This window comes from Ascaphus truei, chromosome 14 (assembly GCF_040206685.1).
Source record: "Ascaphus truei isolate aAscTru1 chromosome 14, aAscTru1.hap1, whole genome shotgun sequence".
In the NCBI taxonomy this organism is placed as follows: Eukaryota; Metazoa; Chordata; class Amphibia; order Anura; family Ascaphidae; genus Ascaphus; species Ascaphus truei.
The window spans coordinates 13,395,337-13,412,458 of record NC_134496.1 but is presented as its reverse complement, the minus strand read 5'-3'; the positions used below and the strand labels follow the sequence as shown (position 1 = coordinate 13,412,458).

At 51.3% G+C, this 17,122-nt stretch overlaps 1 protein-coding gene across 7 annotated transcripts in view; it reads right to left on the bottom strand.

Annotated features, from left to right (window-relative positions):
* Positions 1–17,122, bottom strand: part of LOC142465628 (pyruvate carboxylase, mitochondrial-like) — a 248,894-nt gene that overhangs the window by 114,756 nt on the left and 117,016 nt on the right. For all 7 annotated transcript variants that reach the window (XM_075569745.1, XM_075569741.1, XM_075569744.1 and 4 more), the window contains one exon: positions 3,249–3,384. In XM_075569745.1, the coding sequence (XP_075425860.1) occupies positions 3,249–3,384 (136 nt within the window). The remainder of the gene's footprint in view (positions 1–3,248; positions 3,385–17,122) is intronic.

Here is a 17,122-nt window from a genome sequence, read left to right as displayed (position 1 = left end):
TGTTGAAGGATCCACAATGACTTCTTCCTTGGCTCTGGGTCTGTTGGGGAGCAAGAGCAGCTGAGCACCATCCGGCACTCACCCGGGTAGACAGTAGTGGAGGTTCCGCATCCGAGATGGCGGCCATCATTTCAACGTCATCGGGTAGTGCCAGCCTCACAAGAGTCTCAGGCAGGCCTATGCTCGGCGGCGGCGATGTCACATCCAGCTGCACAGGAAGTAGATCACCCCACGGCACACCAAACAGGGCTCCGCCTGGCTCCTTGTTTGGCAAGGCCGCAGCGGACTCCTGTTGGGCAGAAGATGATGCCGCCTCACCCAACTGAAGGTAGGAGATGTCATCGGATCTTGTCTTTCCTCAGCTGTCGGGTCTTTGGCAGCGCCGACGTCTTCCTTGGGCGTGCGGCTCCTCCGGACCTCCGGCAGCACCACAGCCTTCGCTGGCTCAGGACTTAATTGCAGGACACCGGTAAGTGCAGAAGTCTTCTCCGCAGGTATCTGGCAGCTGTGTCTTCATCAGAAGCGGAAGATGGCAAGGACACCTCCGCCGGGCCGTGATGTCGGGGCATCCAGCAGCCCCTGGCAGTAATTGGCACAAAGCAGACTTGCTCTGGCACCACCCGAGGAGACGCACCCAACACCCCCGTGTCAGTCGGCTCACCCTCCAGGCACACCGACACCGGTTCCGGTCCTGAAACCGTTGGGCCTTGGACTGCTGGAGTCGTCTCAGCAACCGAAACGTTGGGGCTTTGTGAAACCGATCCTTGGGTGCACGGGCTCACAGTTGGCCCAGCCAGATAGACGTTGCCGCGGGCCACTTCCCACGACACTAAGGCCTGATCGTAGACCGACAGGAGCAGGGGTGCAGAATGAAACGCAGGGGCCGCACCAGATGGTGTAGGGGCCCACTCTATTGGTTGAATTACCGCTGCAGGTGGCACAGGGTTGGCAGGCCACATATACTGGGTCCCACAGTTCTGGCACCGCACCTTTGTACTAGCATCTCCCCCAGGAAGTCTGCAGTTGGGACACACACATCTCAGGTAATGTCGTCCATAAACGGTGAACACCAGATAGCCTCCTGGCAGACAATAATTTGTTAGGTCTAGCTCTTCTTTGATCAGAGATAGATGAGGTAGGCAAAGTAGAATGAGGCAGAAGATTAGCAGAAGCTCTTCACTCTTCCACAGCTCCGCAGAACTAAAGTCCAGCAGCGTTTGGCAAGCTCCTCCCATAGCCAAAAGACAAAGTCCTGGATTGGTGCAGGGTTGTGGCTCCTCCCTTAGGTGGAACACAAAGCAGGGGTAGGACAGACCAAGTAGTGACTTGGCTCCGGCTGAGCCAGTCACAGAGATGGGTGGTGTCAGGTTTTGCCGCCTAACAGGATGCAACTACTTTTGCAAAACTGGTAACACGCTTGTGCAACCCACGCGGTCCCGTGATTTCGGCGGGAACGCCATCTTGGTTGCTCAAAACTTGCTATGCACTCCGTTTTAAGCACACAGCAATAGACCATGAAATATAGGTACACAGGGTCCCTGGTGACCCCTCAGGGGCCCGTTCCTCACATTTGACTTGTAGAAAAGTCCAGAATAAAGGTGCACAAGGTCCCCCAGCCTACAGCTGAAAGGGGCCTGTCCCTTGTTGAAATGAAATGCGGGGTTCACGCTCCCTGGATAAATTTCCCACAGCGTGCGCCCCTACAGGGTAGCCTGCCAATGTCTGTACCTAGGAGAACTTACATGACAGGGGGCATAAAGATAGATGGACCAGCCATGGAGATAGATAGATAGATAGAGAGAGAGAGAGAGAGAGAGAGAGAGAGAGAGAGAGAGAGAGAGAGAGAGAGAGAGAGAGAGAGAGATAGAGAGATAGAGAGATAGAGAGATAGAGAGATAGAGAGATAGATAGATAGATAGATAGATAGATAGATAGATAGATAGAGAGATAGAGAGAGAGAGAGAGAGAGAGAGAGAGAGAGAGAGAGAGAGAGAGAGAGAGAGAGAGAGAGAGAGAGAGAGAGAGAGAGAGAGAGAGAGATAGATAGATAGATAGATAGATAGATAGATAGATAGATAGATAGATAGATAGATAGGACATACTAGCTGATATACCCGGCGTTGCCCGGGATGTAAATCTGTCATAGGTAGTATTAGTTAGAAATAGCCTGAGAATAGGCTGACCATTTGGTGGAAAGGTTGTATAAGAAAGGTGAAAAGAAACATGCAAGAAAAGTTGATATGATTTTGTTTTGTAAAAATGGTTTATTGTAAAGACAGCACAATTCAATGTAATTGTTGGCTGTATGCATGTGGCCAGGTGCATGAAAGAGGAATGGAATATGCCACAGGACACAAGAAAATGTACAGAATGTGCGTGCCCTTCTATCAAGTGTGAGTAGTGAAAGGTCAGAGTGTGTAATTGGAGGAGAGAGAGCGAGGGCGCGGTGTTCCGTGTTGGGTGTGAGTTAGCGTGAGGGTGCCTTGCGTGTAGTTGGCGTCGGTATGTGTTGTAGTTTGCGCGGTGTTCCGTGTTGGGTGTGAGTTAGCGTGAGGATGCCTTGCGTGTAGTTGGCGTCGGTATGTGTTGTAGTTTGCGCGGTGTTGAGAGCACTCACCTGGTGTCCCGGTGTGTGTAGCTATCTGTTTCCCGAACATGTGCTCCGGTACTGGTCCGGTGTGGGCGTAGCGGTGGCTCCAGTGTGCTCAGGGCTCCTGGCGTTTGTGTTTTGGTGTGAGGCACAGGCGCTGAGTGCGGTGTGAGCGGTGAGGGTTGGTCTACTCCGGTGGCGGTCCCGCTAGGGTGTGAGTGGCCAGGGCTCTCCTCTCCCGCTCCGGTGTGCTCAGGGCTCCCGATGGGTGGGTGTCAGTGTGAGGGCTCCCGGCGGGTGGGTGGTGTGAGCGGTCAGGTCTGGCAGCGACGGTCCCGTTAGGGTGTGAGCGGTCACTGAGCTCGGTGCACGGCGTGCGGGTAGGCACTCGGTCCGAGGCGCACGCGGTGTGAGGGTGCTGTGAGGCTCACGCCCTGCGTAGCCCCGGCCGTGACGTAACCCCAACCCGCAGGCCAATGAGAGCGAGAGCCGTGGGCGGGCGCACAAACCCACAGACAAACATCGTTTGAGTTTTTTTATATACACACACACACACACACACACACACACTTCCCCTTTTAAAGTCCCTCTGGTCTTGCTTTACAGTAAGGAGACTAGTCCCTGGTACAGGTAACACACAAGCTCCCCCCCCGGATACCTCTGTTGGCCACCAGGACTTTCTTGATGGGCTTGTACTCCACGCGCTGGCTGCTCTGGAAAGCTGCGTTAAGCACAGAGATCCTCTTCACACCCAGCAAGCTCAGGCCTCCTTTCACAAAGCGGAGCTGCGACATCTGCAGGAGAGCGCACACAGAGAACACAATCAACAACCCAGAACACTGTCACATAACAGAGCAAAGCTATGACATCAACTTTCCCGGCAGCATGAGCATCAGCCCTAATCACAGTGACATCATGGGTTAAAGGGTCAGTCCCACGTAGGACCAATGACCTAACGATGGTGGCCATGACTACCATGAATCAATACTTGCAGTTTTTTTCTACCTAACCCTCTGATAAGAGATCTGTTTCTTATCCTGATCCGCTCTCCCCCGAGATACGATCGGTGTGTTTACATTTCCTTGATAACAGCCGTATCCCCTGTATCTGCCATCACGACCCCCATGGGTAGTAAGTACCACCTGGTCACTGCCCGTCCCGTACAGAACCCATTCCTTACTGCCCCTGTCCCCTCCTCTCATTGGAAGACCCTGTGTCAGCCATTTGGGGGGGGAGGGAGTGGGGGGGAAACGTTCTCTTAAAACATTTTCTTACATTGACCTGGAATATATTTGTATATAGTGATTAATGATTATATTCCCATACAGCGCGGCCTCAGATAGTGTGCTCCCAACACACATCTCCCAAACCCTACAGTAGAGGCAACGTTTATTCTAACATTTGCTGTAAACTAGCCGGGTTACATTCTGGGTATGTGCTGGGTATGTGCTGGGTATGTGCTGGGTATGTGCTGGGTATGTGCTGGGTATGTGCTGGGTATGTGCTGGGCTAGTTTGAGGCACGTTTAAGGCATTTCTGCATTGACTAACGACCCATAGGATTAACACAGCAGGGATCCCTGGCAGTCCAATTCAGTTTGAATGGGACTGCCAGGGACCCCCGCTGTCAATCTGATAGGCCATTAATCAATGCAGAAATGCTGGGGCTAGTTTAAGGAAAGTTTAAGGCATGTATTCAGAATGTGCCTGGGTGTTTCCTGGGTCTTTTGGGGAATTGCCACTGGTTTTTGTTCGAATAAGAGTTGCCTCTACTGTATATCCCTTTACACCGCTCTTCCCTGCACTTCTTACAGTGATGTCTTTATTATTAGTATCATTATTATATATTTATAACCCGCACACATATTCCGCAGGACACCGGGCGTGTGACAAGTACAATAACACAACAACATTTATCCCCGGGTGGCTGGGGCAGCCAGTGCTTAACTTGCTGCGTTTAGCAGAGGAAGAGACAGAGAGAGCGTCACATTACTGCAGCAAGAAGCCGTCTGGGAGGGGTGTGCGTGTGTATACAGTGTGTGCGTGTGTCTACAGTGTGTGCGTGTGTATACAGTGTGTGCGTGTGTATACAGTGTGTGCGTGTGCATGTACTGTAATCAGTGTTACCAACACGCAGCTTCCCCTAATCACTCTGTGGGTGAGGCGTGTGCTCCTCATTAGCCCTTAACCAGAGCAGTGAAAGTGGTACTTCCTGTGACACGTCATATCAGCCCCCATCACGCTAGCAGACGTGGCAGCGTCACATCCCACGCAAGCTGCTCTTTATTTGCACACTGCTCGGCAGTGAAGGGGTGAGCAGCGGGATTAACAGAGCATGTGTCAGAAACAAAGATGGCTGCCCTCCCACAAACAGAAGAGACATTAACACCTTTGCTACAGTGACTATCTTAATCTTTTTCTTACTGTAAAGAGGTTTGCAGAGGGATAAATGTGTCCAGTGCCACTAACAAAGATGGCCGCCACCGCCACGGTAACAAACACGGCAGAGGTGGTGTTAGAAGAGATTAAGATGATAGTGGTTAAGGGATACCTTTTCTGTAGTGTATTACCATGAGGGAGGCCATCGATGTTACGGGCACAAGGCACATTAAGCAGAGAGATTAAAAGATGGCTGCCGTCACGCTAAGAGACATGGCAGCGAGATGGTCAATATGCCTTGCTCTCTATCCCAATCTGTTCTTCCTTACCGGCCGCTCTGGCAGTGAAGGGGTTAGCTGAGGGATAAAAGCTGCCAGAGCAACAGAAATAGCAAGTAATATCCCTCACCGACTCCTCTCTCTTCTTATTTTATGCTTCAAGGAGATAGATAGGATAGACAAACAGATACACAGATAGATCTATTATTGCACAGACAGACAGACATATTTAGATCTTGGTTGTGGGTAATACAATATTTCTTACACACATTTCTCGCACACTGACCCTCCTGCCGCCTCTGTATCTCTCCCCCTCACTATCCGCCACGCTACAATCTTCATGTTCCAAACCCTGTTGAAAGTCAGCAATTCCATAGTCTTGTTCAATGGTGTCCCGGCCCACTGCACCCGCGCACAACCCACTGCACCCTCGCACGACCCACTGCACCCGCACCGATCCACTGCACCCGCGCACTGCACCCGCGCACGACCCACCGAACCCGCGCACCGACTCACCATACCGACACACCGCACCAACCCACCATACCAACTCACTGCACCCACGCACGACACACCGAACGACCCACTGAATCCATGCACCGACCCACCGCACACGCGCACCAACCCACCATATCGACCCACCGCACACGCGCACGCGCACCAACCCACCATACCGACCCACCGCACACGCGCACCAACCCACCATATCGACCCACCGCACACGCGCACCAACCCACCATACCGACCCACAGTATACGCGCACCAACCCACCATAACGACCCACCGCACACGCGCACCAACCCACCATACCGACCCACCGCACACGCGCACCAACCCACCATACCGACCCACCGCACACGCGCACCAACCCACCATACCGACCCACCGCACACGCGCACCAACCCACCATACCGACCCACCGCACACGCGCACCAACCCACCACACATTCGCACCAACCCACCATACCGACCCACCGCACACGCGCACCAACCCACCATACCGATCCACCGCACACGCGCACCAACCCACCATACCGACCCACCGCACACACGCACCAACCCACCACACAAGCGCACCAACCCACCATACCGACCCACCGCACACGCACACCAACCCACCACACACGCGCACCAACCCACCATACCGACCCACCGCACACGCACACCAACCCACCGCACATGCGCACCAACCCACCATACCGACCCACCGCACACGCGCACCAACCCACCACACACGCGCACCAACCCACCGCACATGCACACCAACCCACCACACACGCGCACCAACCCACCATACCGACCCACCGCACACGCGCACCAACCCACCATACAGACCCACCGCACACGCGCACCAACCCACCATACCGACCCACCGTATACGCGCACCAACCCACCGCACACGCGCACCAAACCACCATACCGACCCACCGCACACGCGCACCAACTCACCATACCGACCCACCGCACACGCGCACCAACTCACCATACCGACCCACCGCATACGTGCACCAACCCACCACACACGCGCACCAATCCACCATACCGACCCACCGCACACGCACACCAACCCACCATACCGACCCACCGCACACGCGCACCAACCCACCATACCGACCCACCGCACACGCGCACCAAACCACCGCACACGCGCACCAACCCACCATACCGACCCACCGTATACGCGCACCAACCCACCATACCGACCCACCGCACACGCGCACCAACCCACCATACCGACCCACCGCACACGCGCACCAACCCACCATACCGACCCACCGCACACGCGCACCAACCCACCGCACACGTGCACCAACCCACCATACCGACCCACCGTATACGCGCACCAACCCACCATACCGACCCACCGCACACGCGCACTGCACCCGTGCACCGACCCACCATACCCGCGCACTGCACCCGCGCACCGACCCACCATACCCGCGCACTGCACCCGCGCACCGACCCACCATACCCGCGCACTGCACCCGCGCACGAGCCACCGCACCGACCCACTGAACCCGTACACACGCGCACCGACCCACTGCACCAACCCACCATACCGACCCATGCACCCGCACGACCCACTGAACCCGTGCACCGACCCACTGCACCCGCACAACCCACTGAACCCGTGCACCGACCCACTGCACCCGCGCATCGACCCACCACACGATCCACCATACCGACCCATTGCACCGGCCCACCCACTGCACCCGCGCACTGACCCACTAAACCGACCCACTGCACCCGCGCACCGACCCACTGCACCCGCGCACCGACCCACTGCACGATCCACCATACTGACCCACTGCACCCGCGCACCGACCCACTGCACCGACCCACTGCACCCGCGCACCGACCCACTGCACCCGCGCACCGACCCACTGCACGATCCACCATACTGACCCATTGTACCTGCGCACGACCTACCGCACCGACCCACTGCAGCCGCGCACCGACCCACTGCAGCCGCGCACCGACCCACTACACCCGCGCACCTATGCACTGCACCCGCGCACTGCACCCGCGCACCGACCCACTGCACGATCTACCATACTGACCCATTGCACCTGCGCAAGACCTTCCGCACCGACCCACTGCAGCCGCGCACCGACCCACTGCACCCGCGCACCGACCCACTGCACCCGCGCACCGACCCACTGCACCCGCGCACCGACCCACTGCACCCGCGCACCCACCCACTGCACCCGCGCACCCACCCACTGCACCCGCGCACCCACCCACCATACCATGTACTGCGGGGGACGCAGGTCACACATCCTTACAATAGGGAGAACAAGGGACCTGGCCCATGTAAAGATGCCCCTCTCTCGTTAGGATTTGCACAGCTGAAACAGGCCGAGGGGCTCTGGCATGTAAGGAAGATCGGCCCCAATATTCCCATATAATGAGGCGTGAATGGCAGGGGGCACATATCATCTGTGTTCAATGGGGGGGGGAGAGAGGGGAGAGAGGGGGGAGAGAGAGAGAGAGAGAGGGGGGAGCGAGAGAGAGGGGGGGGGAGAGAGAGAGAGAGAGAGAGAGAGAGAGAGAGAGAGAAAGAGAGAGAGAGAGAAAGAGAGAGAGAAAGAGAGAGAGAAAGAGAGAGAAAGAGAGAGAGGGGGGGGGAGAGAGAGGGGAGAGAGAGAAAGAGAGAGAAAGAGAGAGAGACAGGGGAGAGAGAGGGGAGAGAGAGACCTCTGTGAAGACCACAACATCAGAACAGGACTACATATCTACAGATGGAAATAACTACATCTTTGGGAAGGACACTTGCTGTGATATCTCTGTGACACGCCAAAGAAACAGCTATGACAGCGCAATAAAGAGGAATGGTAAAGGGCTGCGGAGCCTGTGTGGAGCTCTGTGCTGGGCAGCAGCGTAGTGGATTACGCAATCAACGATACAGACCCACAAGCCATCAGTGCTTTCATTCTCACACCAGCATCACCCCTATCAGACCACAATCACACCCTGCTCTTTATTAAGAGACCAGACCAACCAAGCACAACACAATAACCCCCTCTCCATCCTTCATAGCCTGAAAGCCACCTATAAATGGACAAAACAGTGCGACATACACAGAAATAACCAACAGCTCAGAAGTTGGAAACCTGCTCCAAAGCTTCCAGAACACACACTACGAGCAGAACAAACACGGTGTAAACCCGGCAGTAAGAAAACAAAATATTCCATCTAATAGCAAGGAAATCAAACCTGAAAAAAAAACAGCCCTAACAGACCAACAACAAATGACAAAATCAAAGAAAAATTGTTTGATAAGGAATGCAGCACCCTTAGAAAAAGCCTGCGAACAATATCAAACCAAAAACACAGAGACCCAAACAATACAGAACTACGAATGAGGTACCACCAACACCTGAAGCACTACAGGCACACCCTAAGGAAGAAAAAACAAAACCACATTGCCAAAAAACTAGAAAGAATTGAAGAAGCATTAGATGAAAATACTTTCTGGCAAACCTGGAAACATCTGGATGCAAAGCAGAATAACAGACACCTGGCCATTCAGAATGGCAACATCTGGAAAAACTACTTCGAGGACCTTTAGCAAGAAATCCCAGAAGAAAACCTGACGCAAGAACAAAAACACATCCTCACCAAACAAACATCACTGGAGAACACTATAAAAGATAACCAAACCCCCCTGGACATACCAATCACAATCCAAGAAATAAAAGAAACATTAAAAACCAAGAAAGCCGGGGGCGTGCCGATGACGTCATCCGTAGCAGTCGGGTAAGAGGAGAGCTCCGGAGACCCGCTCGCATAACCGCCTAATTAAGCGCTTTCATTCAGCGAGAAAAACACCCAAAAGTGCCCTCCCCAACCGCTGACGCACCAGCCATGTCCCAGAAGGGGAAAAATCAGGCCGCGCAGGGAGTTACTAAGTACTTTGCTCCCCCGCGCGGCAAAGCTTAGACACGGGAGCAAGGAAGCAAGATGGCGGCTCCCCGCCAGGCGCACGAGGAGCCAAATCTGGGCCGCCTGACCCCGAGGGGGCTGGGAAGTCTGGAGACAGCCTGCCCTCGGATGAGGGAATCACCAAATCCTACCTGGAGGAACTCCACGGTAAGCTGTACAGATCCCTGCAGGCCGACCTTAAAGACGCAGTGACAGAAATAAAACAGGACATTCAGGGCCTGACAGAAAGGACCACAACCCTGGAGAGCAGACTTGAAGAAGCCCTCAGACACCAATCTGACGGCGATGATGAAATAATCCGGCTGGGCAATGAAGTCCTCTCACTGAGAGACGGATTAGAGGACCAGGAGAACCGGGATCGCCGCCAGAATTTAAGAATCCGCGGCATCCGTGAAGCGATCCTGCCTGGTCAGCTCAAAGAGTACCTGACGGACCTATTCCCTACAATTTGCAACGACTTGGATCAACGTGACCTCGAAATAGACCGCGCCCACCAGGCGCTGGGCCCGAGATCGGACGATACCAACCGCCGCCGAGACGTAATAATCCGGCTTCATAACTACTCGACTAAGGAAAAAAATCATCGGGCCTGTCGAGAGCGGGACAATATCCAATTCCGCGAGGAGTCGCTCCAAGTATATAATGACTTATCAAAGCTGACTATAAACCGTCGAAAAGAATTGCGCCCTCTCACTCTTCTCCTACGAGAGAAAGGCATCAAATACAAATGGGGCTTCCCTTTTAAGCTCATCGTTAATAACAAAGGGAAATACGTTACACACAGACAACCAGACGACATGGAACACCTGGCAAAGGCCCTCGGTTTGTCCCTCGTGAGGCCACGAGCTCCTGAACCAGACCGAGACCATCCCCGTGATACGGAAGATCTGCCGGTAAGAGCCTCAATGAGATTGGCGGGTCAGAAACAGTCACGGGACAAATGAGAATTCCCCTGAGATACTTACACCCACGGAGGATCCCCTGATGATACGAACACCCCTGAAGAGCAAGGTGACCAAGAGCCGAGGGACTTCACTCCGCCTGTTGGACGGTGTTCCCATTGTACTCCACGATGCTGCTGATGCAGTGACTCCACGGACTGACCGCGACACACTCTCACTGAACAACACCCTGCCCAACGAGATCATCCGATGCGACCCACTAGACGCTCCCAGATCCTGATATTACAAAGACCGGAGCCGCCTGCATCTCATCAACCACACCCTGCTCCCCTTCAACCCCCTCGGCCGAGGGAAGGCCTGCGACTCCATACACGAAGCGCAGAGACGCAGTTACGGAGGGCAAAAAGAACAATGACCTACCATTATAGCAGACAATGCAGACCCCTGGACCAACCCACCCAGGTCCAGTGGTCTTTTCAGAGACACTCGAAGTCAACGCCTATCCTGACGGGTCTGTAAGGAGTAGTTGTGAGAAAAAGTTTATTTTCTTCTTTTTTCACTAGATTAGTATATGTTAATTCATTTTAGTTTAATAAGTTATATGTGGTTATGTAGAATAGAATCAGTTATAATAATGAAAGAGGGCAATAGCAACACACTCAAGATATAATCCTCTGTATCCCTCCCTCTCCCCCCCCCTCCCCTTTCTCCCCCCTCCCCCCCCCCCCGGCCCCCCCTCCCCCCCCCTCCCTCCCCTCCCCCCTCCCCACCTCCCCTCCCCCCTTCCCGTTTTCCCCTCCCCCTCCCTACCTCCCCTCCCCCCCTCACCCCTCCCTACCTCCCCTCCCCCCCCTCCCCTTTTCCCCTACCCTTTTCCCCTACCCTTTTCCCCTCCCACCCCTACCCCCCTCCTCCTCCCTCCTCCTCCTCCCTCCTCCTCCCCTCCTCCTCCCCCCTCCTCCTCCCTCCTCCTCCCCTCCTTCGCAATCAAACCCCTGTGCATACGCTGTAAGGGAAACCCTGGTGCGAGGTCTCAGATGAGAGCATATAGGGAGACCAACTACCTTAGATAAGCAGCCTGCATGCCGCCAATTGCGAGTGACGCAGGATAACAAAGTCTTTAACTAAGGGCCATGCCTGCGTGGCCTCACTACACCCCCCCTCTCTTTCAGTACCCCTCCCCCCTTCCCCACCCTCCCCATCCTATGCCCCCTCCTCCTTTCCCCCAGGTCTAAGAACCAACAATGGTGCACTACAAAGAAAACAATTGATACTATGTAAGTAATTTATGCAACTGACACCTAAAAGCACTGATCCTTGAAATTCCCCTTCTCCCTCCCCCATCACCCCCAACCCCTCCCCCCCCTGAACTAAACAAAGCAACAGTAGAATTAATGTGGATAATAAATGACATCTGTGAAAGTCCTTTCAATTAAAAAAAGACCAAGGACGCAACAAGAAGTGCGCAACTACAGTGTAGATAACAAATTCATGCAGTTCCTGTATTGTATGTGATATAAACTCAAGCAAATTGTATTTCTGGTTTCCCCCGGTCCCCTCCCTCCTTTTCCCATCCTCCCTCCTACTGAATCTCATCGGTCCTGTGCCTACGGACTAAGGACATACCGTCAATAGAGCTCAAGTAGGACCAAGAAACACTGAACCTGAACGGTTCACAACCGATCCCCCTCCCCCCCATACACCCCCCAACCTACCCACCCTTCCTCGCCTCCCCCCTCCCAAAACAGCTCCCGCCCTAGACTCCAAAAACGGGAATGCCTCCCCTTTAGACTAGTCCCATGACTACAGAATAGAGAGAGGCTCAGAGACAGAAAACCAATCCCTATTCCCTTCTCTATTCCCCCTCCCCTGGCAAGAACAAACGCCAAAGGCATGACAAAAAAATGACACGGCTGAATTTTTTTGGACATCTATAGGGTCTCCACCTCCCCCGAACCTGTTGGAGGTTGACACCGGTCCTAACCCCCCCAAGGGTCTTAAACCCTACTAGCCGGCCTTTAGTCAAGACCGGACCTTAACCCTTTAGACCTCTATAGGGTCGATTTTCATACTTGCTCTGATCCCGCTGACCCTGTCCCAGCGGGTCCCCTCTCCCACCCTCTCTCCCTACCCACCCTGGCTAGCCGACTAACCTCAGGCTTGAGGAGAAGCACTCTGATTCTCTCCATACTACGCTCACACTAGGTATAAAACTAAAACCACCTGTCCTAAGTGGGAAAGGACAGACTCTAAGTTACAATAAGCAGTACAGACAAAATGGCGAGCCAAAGGTCAATTAAAGTCGTCTCCCTGAATGTAAAGGGTTTGAATAATAACCGGAAACGGAGACTTGCCCTTCAGGAAATAAAAAAGTCAGGCGGAGACATTGTTTTCTTGCAGGAGACGCATTTCACATCTCGCGACCCGCCCCAAAACATTCCAAAACGCATATCCGATGAGCTATTTCTCATCTTTTAGTAGTAAACGTCGGGGAGTTGCTATTCTGATTCATCAGGGCACTCCATTTAATTTAACAAAAGTAAAGACGGATCCAGAGGGTAGATTTATTGTGGTCTATGGTTCACTTTCGGGGTCGGCAATCGCCCTAATTAACCTCTACGCCCCAAATGAGAACCAGACAGATTTTCTAAAAAAAAGTTCTGGAAGAAATTGACCCAGCCTACATGGCTTCACTACTCATAGCAGGAGACCTTAACATGGCTCTCAACCCGATTGAAGACAAATCGTCTGCCCCAGGACGTATTCACTCAACCCAACCCCAAAGACTGGGGAAAAAATTTAAAGATATTATGGGAGGCTTTTTTTTGGTGGACATTTGGAGAACACAGCACCAGGGGCAAAGAGACTTTATTTTTTACTCGGCCCCGCACCAGACCTATTCCCGTATCGACTACTTCCTGGCAACCAAGAACGTCCTAGAGGCCGCCACTAATTCAGACATTGGCCCAATTACATGGTCGGATCATGCTCCCATCACCCTGACCCTATCCATTCCATTTGTCAAAATAGTCTCATATAGCTGGAAATTAAATGACTCCCTACTGAACCACCCCGAGATAGAAAAGGAGATTAAAAAGTCCCTTAAGGATTACTTCAGAATAAATGCAGGGTCGGTCACATCTCCAGCAATCCTGTGGGAAGCCCATAAGGCGACAATTCGAGGAAATCTCATCTCAATAGCCTCCCACAGGAAAAAAGTTAAAACTAAATTAACTAAAGAGCTTACAGAAAAAAATATCAAATTAGAGCAGCAGCACAAATCAAACCCTTCTCGGAAAATTTATAAACGGCTGACAACTGCTAGAACCGATTTGAAAGAGATCCAATTGGAAAACGTAGAAAAGGATCTCAAATGGACGGGTCAGAGGTATTATGACAAAGGAAACAAGGCCGACAGACTTCTTGCCAGTAAGTTGCGGGGAGTACAAAAAAGATCACAAATAACGGCGATTAAAAATAGATCTGGTGAAACAATCTATGAGGACAAAATAGCAGAAGAATTTACTAAATTTTACACCAAGCTATATAACCTGAGAGCTCACTCTGCTAACCCAAAAAATTACGAACTAAAGCCTATAGTAGAAGATGGAAGATGCTACCCTAAATGCTAAAATATCATCGGAAGAATTGAAAGCAGCTGTAAAAGCATCAAAATCTTCAAAAACGCCGGGCCCTGATGGCTTCACAAATGTCTATTATAAGAAATTTCTACCCATACTGTCCACCCACTTATTGAATTTGTTCAACTAATTTTTAGAAGGTAATCCTATCCCGCCATCAATGTCGTCAGCTAACCTGGCCATAATACATAAAGAGGGGAGGGATCCAACTCAGTGCGGAAGTTACAGACCAATATCATTACTGAACAATGATCTGAAATTGTATAGTAAAATACTGGCGAACAGGCTTAATCCCCTTTTACCCAGGCTAATCCACACAGACCAGGTCGGGTTTGTCTCGGGCCGCCAGGCATCTGACAATACCCGAAAAATAATTAACATAGTCGACCATGTCCATATATCAGGCTCAAAGGCAATGCTATTAAGCTTGGACGCAGAGAAGGCATTCAACAGAATAGACTGGCTCTTTCTGGATCAAACATTGTTCAAATTTGGCTTCAAAGACTCATTTCTCGAGGGCGTCAGAACACTATCAGAATCCGTCCACCACGGTTAGACTCCCTGGCGGAAATTCTGAGAGGTTCCACATTAAAAACGGTACACACCAAGGCTGCCCCCTGTCCCCCCTCCTTTTTGCCCTCATGATCGAACCACTAGCGTCCAAAATACGAAATAACCCAAATATTCAGGGCATTCTTATTGGAAAAACGAATTACAAAATATCACTATTCGCTGACGATATCATTCTAACTTTAAGCAAACCCCAAACTTCCCTTCCTAACCTTCAAAAGGAACTGACGGGTTTGGAAAGATATCAGGTTACAAAATCAACAGCGACAAATCAGAGGCCCTAAATCTTAGTCTCCCAGACCCCGAAGTAAAACTACTCAAATTGAACTTTAGCTATAGGTGGTGTCCTTCATACGTTAAATATCTGGGAGTTAATGTGTCAAGACACCATCAAGCTTTATATCGTGATAACTACCCAGCGTTATGGGAAAAGATCAAAAAAGATTTGGATCAGTGGGAAGGTTACCAGATCTCATGGATCGGGAGAATGATTTCTGTTAAGATGAACATACTCCCAAGAATATTATATTTCTTTCAAACACTCCCGGTCCATGTCCCTGGCACTGATCTAAAAAACATTCAAAATAGACTGTTTCACTTTATTTGGCAGGGTAAAAGACCCAGATTCGCGAGATCGATCTTGTTGGCATCACGAGCCAGAGGAGGCATGGGGGTACCGGATATAAATAAATATTATCAAGCCGCTCAACTGAAACAGGCAGTAACGTGGAATACAGACCCAGCCCTTTGTTGCTGGGTTCAAATAGAGTCCTATTATGCCAGAATGCCTTCTCTGTTAGCCTGCCTCTGGAGCCTGGACAAAGGAGATAAACAACCCCATAACCTTAAATTAAAGGCTACGCTACATACGTGGGAAGTCTGGTCTAAATGTAAAACTAAATATGGCCTGTCCTCTTCTAACTCCCAGTTGACGCCCATCCTAAATAACCCAAAATTCCCACCAGGGTGTGGATCCAAGCTGTTCGACCAACTAAGTGCGAGGGGAGTTGGGACGATTGCCGATCTTTTAAGCCTTGGGAAGCTTCTGAGCTATCAAGATTTAAAGGCCAAATACAACATTAAAGAATTAGATACATTTAAGTACCTTCAAATCAGACATTTTATCCAAAAAAACATGCCCACTCCCGGAATTCCCTTCTCTTACAAAATTTGAGTATCTCTGTAAAACTAAGACCCATCAAAAAGGTCTAATATCGGAAATATACAGTGAACTCGAGAGATCGTCGACCCCTCCTCTACATGACTATATGGTAAAATGGGCGGCAGATTTAAACATTGATATAGAAAGAGAGACGTGGGAAGAAATCTGGAAGGCAGCCTCAGAAACTTCTATATGCACCACAACAAAAGAGAATATTTATAAAATCATGTTTTTCTGGTATCTTACCCCAGCACGATTAAACCAAATCTACCCCCTGGCATCAGATCTATGTTGGAGAGGTTGTGGTCATAGAGGGGACATGGCCCACATCTGGTGGACATGTCCGGAAATTGTGAAATACTGGGCCAGGGTCCAAATTCTGATAAAAGAGGTCACGGACCTGGAACTGCCTATTGAACCACTAACCTTCCTACTGGCCAGGCCAATGCCCAGAATTGACCGACCAACTAGGAAATTGATCTCCTTAATCCTCACAGTGGCTAGATGTGAAGTTGCGGCCTCCTGGAAGAGAATAACCACACCTGCGATAAGGACGATCAAAAAGAGAATCAGTGAGGTGATGCTCATGGAAAAGCTAACGGCTACCCTGAGACAAAATCTATTCGCATTCTACAAAATTTGGGAGCCTTGGATCCTACTAACTAGACAAAGCTAACCGACTAGATAAAGCTAGATGACTCAATATCCAATATGAGACACCGCCTGCCAGGGTGGGCACCACCCCCCCTCCCTTTGTTTTCCCCCCTCCCCCTCCTCTCTCTGAAGGCTCCCCCTCACCACGACAATTTAGGTTGTCTATTCTTTTCCTCCTAAAAAATGTAAAACTGTTCACGAATTAGGCTATGTTGATTGTACGATGACAAATGTTGTATCAATGCCTAATAAAACCATTTGAAACAAAAAAAAAAAAAACAAGAAAGCCAGTGGACCAGATGGCATTCTAAATGAGATGCTGAAGTATAGCAATCCATGTATACAAGAAGCAATACTGAAAATGTTCAACCTGGTCCTCACTACTGGCTACTTCCCTGAACTGTGGAACGAAGGACTGATAACTCCTATTCACAAGAAAGGAGACAGGCTGGACCCATCCAATTACAGAGGAATCTGTGTCAGCAGCACCCTGGGGAAACT